The 6896-nt window shown below is 31.0% G+C and overlaps 1 protein-coding gene across 1 annotated transcript; it reads left to right on the top strand.

The window, feature by feature from the left end:
* The first annotated feature begins 684 nt into the window (after window positions 1-684).
* Window positions 685-2254, top strand: LOC145091525 (ubiquitin-conjugating enzyme E2-17 kDa). Its single transcript, XM_079029263.1, has 5 exons — window positions 685-821; window positions 975-1069; window positions 1541-1668; window positions 1749-1853; window positions 1939-2254. Exons 2-5 carry the CDS (start codon window positions 1000-1002, stop codon window positions 2080-2082), a joined length of 447 nt encoding a protein of 148 aa, XP_078885389.1. The 5' UTR covers window positions 685-821; window positions 975-999; the 3' UTR covers window positions 2083-2254.
* Window positions 2255-6896: the final 4642 nt, after the last annotated feature.

Here is a 6896-nt window from a genome sequence, read left to right on the forward strand (position 1 = left end):
TCAAATAGTCAATTGATCTTTAACAAAGTTAAACTTGAGATTGAGAAATTGGAATGCAGAAGGGTAAACATTACCGTGCGTAGAAAATGGAATGCAAAAGAGGGTCGCTGCAAGCCTGCGATGCTGCCTCGTTCGTTGCCTACGGGAGTCGGGAAGAAAGGACACACTACCTTGTTCGCTAATCGCTGCCTCGTCTTCACTCTTCCGATTTCAATTCTTTATTCGTCGGTCGGAAGTCGGAACTCGGATTGTCGCTCTCGGTCGGAACTCGGTCACAACTTCACTCTTCAGACTTCAATTCTTCATTCGTATAAGGAGTAATTGTCTAATCGAGTTATGGAGTAATTCTGTAATTGAGTATTGTGTTGTGTATTGATGGAAGTTGGAACTTGGAACACATAAAAGTTCAAGCCGTGTCAAGGGGTCTGCGCCTCTGCGGTCAAGCTCAAGCACTCAAGCCCTAATTGCCAAAATTTCTTATTTTAAATTAAATATATATTTTTTTATTTAAATATAAACGGGCCCGCGGGAGTACGTGACGGCAATACTCACTCCCGCTCCTGGTCCCGAAAATAAACGGGAGTTAATATCACCCCCGCTCCCAAATTTTTTTAAAAATTAGTCCCGTACAGTATCGGGATACCACGGGGATTTTTGACATTCCTAAGCCGGATCTGGTGGAGGGGGGATAAGAACAATGATAGAAGAGAGAATAATCTATAAAAGGGGCTTTTCTCCGAGTTCCGTATTTTCCTCCGATTTTTCACAAAGAAGAAAAAAAAATACGACGACTAATTTTCAGAGGCGAGAGGATCTACGAGGTAATCACCCGTTTTTTTCTAAATCGTCTCTTAAATCTACATATGCAAAGATATTATTTATGTATGTATGTATGTATATGGATATGTTTATGTGTTGCTCCTTTGAGTTGAGTCTAAGATTAACTTAGGGTTCTTGTTTGCGGAAAATCCTAGGATCTCTTGGGGTGGTGTTTGAGTGATGGCTTCGAAGCGGATCTTGAAAGAACTCAAGGATCTTCAGAAAGATCCTCCGACCTCTTGCAGCGCAGGTATCGTATCCACATCCATCGTTTAGATCCTGTTTTTTGGTGATTGTTACTAGTTATGGTGTTTGATCTTTGTATATTGTTGCTCAAATTAGTCTTGTTGTGTGTTGAATCAATGTTTTATATATGTAACCTAGGTTTGATTTGTTGTTGTTGCTAAACTTTGGGATTGTTGGATTTTGCTTGTGGTTGTGTGGTAATTGCTGAGAAGATGATCTTATCTCTCGAAAAAAAATACTTGTTTGTGTAAGTAGGCAAAAGATTTCTTAGTATAGCTGCTGACATGTGATTATTTGGGCATTCCATGGCTTTGTGAGTTTCTTGATGATTTGCTGTGTTCACTGCTCACCTCATCAATGATCTAATGTTTATACTTGTGTTTCCATTTAACATGTTGATAGTAAGCTAATTTGATAAAATTCAGTTCTTCATAGTTCATTTGGTTTATCCTCTCTTCTGTAAGTGTGATTTTAGGCCCAGTGGCAGAAGACATGTTTCACTGGCAAGCTACAATCATGGGGCCACCTGACAGCCCTTATGCTGGTGGAGTTTTTCTAGTTACTATCCATTTCCCTCCAGATTATCCATTTAAGCCACCTAAGGTATTATAACTTTCTATTCTCAAGAATTCATAATTTTTTTTTGGGGGATCAATCATGCTTTGTCTACATCTCTTTTATAGGTGGCTTTCAGGACAAAGGTTTTCCATCCAAACATCAACAGCAATGGCAGCATTTGTCTTGATATTTTGAAGGAACAGTGGAGCCCAGCTTTAACCATTTCCAAGGTTGGTACTTTAGACTTAATGTATTCAGATGAATCCTGTGAAAATTGTTTGTTGAGGGGTAAAATGGTCATTTTTATGAAATTAGGTTTTATTGTCGATTTGCTCGTTGTTGACGGACCCCAACCCTGATGACCCTCTTGTGCCTGAGATTGCTCACATGTATAAGACGGATAGGAGCAAGTATGAGACAACTGCACGAAGCTGGACACAAAAGTATGCCATGGGCTAGTAGTTTCTGAAACTCTAAGTCGTCCTTTTCCTTTTGCTACTTTTTTTCTCAACAAAAAAAAATGTAATGACTAAAATGACTAATGAATGAAAAATGTGTGAATTATGTTTTATGTAAGATAAAGAGGGTTTTTAGAAGGAAAAGGTATAACAAACATGCTCCACCTTAAATATTTTCGTTTGTTTGCTTTCCTTTCTTGAACAATTTAATCTTTGTTCAATTTGCATTGCTCTTGTTTCTTGCTTGCAGTTTATGTGAGATACATAAGTTTTTACTGCAATCATGTATATATCGTTACAAGACCAAAAAGAAAAAACTTAAGAAACTTATTATTCGCTCTCACTGTGATGATAGTTAATTCTAAGTTATCAGCTAATACTGTTTATTAGAATTTTGACGCCATGAACAAGTATATTTCAATTCCTAGTGGAAAAGTACGTGAGACAATTCTCTAGGATATTTTATTAATTTTGTTTTTGATTAGTTGTGTCATTGTACTCCATAAATTCGACCTAGCTTTGTATTTGTTTATTTAGTAGTCATAGGTAAAATTGTTTAACTACTAAGGATAATAATTTAGGGGTAAGCAAAAACCGAACAGAAAACCGAAAAACCGCAAAATAATCAAAAAACCAAAACCGAACATAAAACCGACGGTGCGGTTTTATATTTTTAAGAAACTGCAAATTTCGGTGCGGTTTGGTTTTAATCTGTATAACCGCACCAAAAAAACCGAAATAACTGCATCAAAAAAACCGAAATAACCGCAATATTTGTTTATTATATGTATTGAATTTATTTGGTTGGCGTAGACTATTTTGAAATAAGGTTTATACTTGAATGTCCAGAAAACTAAGAATTTAGAATTAACTAAATTTATAATATTTTAGTTACTAATTAAATCCGCAAAAAAATGGTAAGAATATTAGAATAACTAGTTGTGATATCTGTATAATATACGAGTTGATTAAAACAAAATGTTAAATACAAATAATTAAACAACAAGTTTTATTTGAATTTGAAATTTGAAATAAGTATAAATTAAAAAAAAAATGAAAAAATTAAATTAAAATTATGTGTTTAATTGTCAGGCCCATGTATTAAATGTGTTAATTATAACAAAATTTTAAATACGAAAGTTTCAATTGTAAATTTATTTAAAATTGAAATTGAAGTTTGAAATTTAAAATTTAAAATTTAAAATTAATATAGTTATTATGGTATGTTTAATTTATAGAAACTAAATTAATGGTATATATTCAATAATGATAAATGAAGTAAATGACAATTGTAAAATAAATATATCAAAATTATGACAAAATGATATGTGACGTAATATATGAGAGTGTGATAAATTGCAAAAAAAAAAAACCTTCATTTATTAGAGAGGATGAGAGAATGTATTTCCATCACACCAACCATACTAATATGTATGTATGCTCGAAATTTAAATAAGCATAAACCAAATCAGTAATAATCTAACAGTCTTAGCATGGGTTCCTTAGTTGCTTTGATCCTTTCTTCTACATGTAGCATACAAAACCCAACATCCTATCTTTCAATAGTCTCAATTTTAAACTCACAGTATGATAATAGCCTAGATTCACTATACCATTTTAATCCGTTATACTTATATATAATTAGCATTATAGTAATTTATGTATAGTAGTCATAATATATACAAGAAAAATGTCTATCTATTCAAGAACTAAATCCTGGCTGAAGTTGACAATTCGAGAACATATAATTTGCGCTAAATACGAACTTAAAGAACGTTTTTTTTATATTGTGATTCATGTAAACAATCCACACTCACTTATACACATCAAAGTAGTTACACGCTCAAATATTTTCCGAAAATGGCCTTAAACTGCTATATAGCCATTTGCTTAAGAAATTTCACTAATAGACAAAAAAATTGCTATAAAATTGGGTTTTTTCAACCAATTTTGGGTTTTGGGCCGGACAGAATTAGTTAGCCGATCCTTTTTAAAATTGGCTAACCTGCCACGTTGAATAGGACCACGACCATATCTTCAATAAGCGATGAGCCAGTCTTTGTTAAAGCGGTTTTGGGCCAGGACCGGGCCCAAATCCCTCCAATCACCCAGACACCACACACATTCATACAGAATTTCATATTTTTCAGCTCGAACGAGCACTTGGATATCAACATTGTTTTGGGGGGAACTAATTAGATTGCAATCTTTTGAGTGGAAGGGTATCCTTGGCATTTATGTTGTTAAGGTTGTTGCAAGGTTTCTTATTTATAGTTGGGAGTAATATGGATCGACATTTTTTTTCTTTTTAAATGTGATTAGCTTGAATTCAATCTACATAAAGTTTTTGGTATCTCTCTTGTTATTGAAAGGGTTATTTCTAGTCGGTCTATAGCAGTTGTGTTGCAACACAAATGACTTTGACGTTGACTATGGGCTTAATGAGATATAATAGTGGGATAGCCATTTCAAAACATGTCATCTTCATTTTATGTTATTTGAAACTAACAACGAACAAGAATTCTCATATAAGTGAAACTTTTGCCACATTTTACAACAGATCTTTGAGATTCCAGTATAGTTATTTGGGTGTTTTTTGTTGGGTTTCAATTTAAAGAGTAAATTACAGTTTTATTCTCCACGTATATGTGTCTCTTGCAATTTTGGTCCCAAAATATTATCTTGCAAATTTGGTCCTTGGTTGAGGTTTCCGGTAACGACTTAGTCCCTGATCCTAGTAAAATGGTTATATATTTAGAACCAAAATTGCAAAAACTAGCTATACCCAAGGACTAAAAAACGTTGTTTTATTTGGAACATGGACCACAATCACTACAAAAACCTCAAATAAGGACTAGAACTGCCAAAGAAAGCTTTTTGGGACCAAATTAGAAAATTTAGCTATAATTAGGTACTAAAAATGTAATTTACATTTTACTCTCTTTTTGTATGAAATTGTTTAGAAGTGTTATTAGTTGTTGGTTTTATGTAACAGAATATTTTTTGTTCCATGATACCCCTGCCATATGTATTTGCTTACACCATAATAGAACACTATGTAATCCGTCAAGCTCGGAAAAAAGTAGATAGAAGTAAGATGGAGTTCAAACTTGTGTTATAGTATAGGTTTTGTAAAAAGAGAGAGCATGTCAAGATTTACATATTGTTGTGCTCATTGGAAATGGGTTTAGGATTTTCTGACGTTGAAATACTTCTTTTTTCTACAATATGCTAGTAAACTCAGTGATGGAAAGGTTTATTTGGATGCACAAAACAGACTTTTACGATTGTTATAATTTCGAAATTAAAGAAAAATCCAAAAATAATATTGGGCCAGAATGTCCTTCACGGGCTTTGATTTAGAATGTTTTATTTCACCCCCTTGACGTGGGCTCCAAATTTCATATTTGTTTGTTTAGTGTTTACTAACTAGTAATTCAGTCTATTGTGAGTTTTTAAATGTTTTTGTTGAGTATTAGGAGTGAAAATTGATCAAACCAGCATAGTATATCACAATTTTTTACATTGTCATATATATAACAATTTTTTACATTGTCATATATATAAGGTAATTTGTCCGGCGGCATGTTGGTGTGCTTACAATGTATTTGAGAAATGATGGGTTACATATGTTGAAGATAAACGAAGTATTTAGCAAACATGTAACAATTATATTGAAAGTCACATAGACAAATAAAAAGAGACTTACATAAAGTTTATGTCAAAGCGTAAATAAACTCGAATTTATATTGATACGTATATAAAAACAATATGTAAGTAAGATTTTTTTTTAATTGACGAACGAAAGTTCAAATGATAAGCACAAAAAATAATCATAAAAACATAAAAATAAAAAAATAAATCGATACGTAGAAAACTCGAATTTGAATACGTCTAAACGTTGACCATCTTCAATTTATATCGACACATACATAAAAAAAAACAAATAAAAAAATTAATTTTTTTAAAGTTAAGGAATGAAAGTATTTAAATAAAATCAAATTATATATATATATATATATATATATATATATATATATATATATATATATATATATATATATATACTACAAGAGATAAACTCTAAAGTTTAGAAAATAGAGATCGTAAGAATGACATTTTACAGAATTCAAAGTTGATGGAGGTGAAAGTGATATTTTAACAAATAGAAAACATTTTACAAAGTAGATGAGGGAAAGTCACATTATATATATATATATATATATATATATATATATATATATATATATATTATGAAGACGAACACAGACGTGTTTTAAAGTTGAAGGTAAAGAGTATGAAAATGATGTTTTAAAAGTAAACGAATGAAAAACATCATTTACAAAATAGAATGAATGAAAGTGACCGTTTATTCGTAATTGAAAGATTAAACTTGAAATTCACTACATTATTCTTACCATGTCACTCACAAAATAGAGACACACTAAATGTCACTCACAAACGTAGAGTTGCATTATGTTTATATTTATAATTGTTATTTAGGAAAAAGAACGCCCACTTTTGTTCTACAATATATATATATATATATATATATATATATATATATATATATATATATATATATATATATATATATATATATATATATATATATATATATATTATTTTTTAAAAACAGATTTAAGACGTAAAAATATTTATGCTTAAAGTACAAAAGAAATCAATAATATAGTAATATTATATTTTAAGTTGTATAAATATTTAAGCTGAAAATACAATTAAATAATGCATCCATATCTATATTATGTTCTGCCGCAAATTTGACTTTGTCATAATTGATTTCCTTTTTTAATC

The sequence above is a fragment of the Lactuca serriola genome, chromosome 3, assembly GCF_051521515.1.
Source record: "Lactuca serriola cultivar US96UC23 chromosome 3, Lser_US96UC23_V15, whole genome shotgun sequence".
Taxonomy (NCBI): Eukaryota; Viridiplantae; Streptophyta; class Magnoliopsida; order Asterales; family Asteraceae; genus Lactuca; species Lactuca serriola.

What these genes read in the sequence shown, in the direction of transcription:
- LOC145091525 (XM_079029263.1), top strand. Translation starts at nt 1,000, where the DNA reads ATGGCTTCGAAGCGGATCTTGAAAGAACTCAAGGATCTTCAGAAAGAT. An exon ending in ATCCATTTAAGCCACCTAAG is followed by an intron (nt 1,669 to 1,748) that starts GTATTATAACTT and finishes TCTCTTTTATAG; the next exon opens with GTGGCTTTCAGGACAAAGGT. An exon ending in CAGCTTTAACCATTTCCAAG is followed by an intron (nt 1,854 to 1,938) that starts GTTGGTACTTTA and finishes TTATGAAATTAG; the next exon opens with GTTTTATTGTCGATTTGCTC.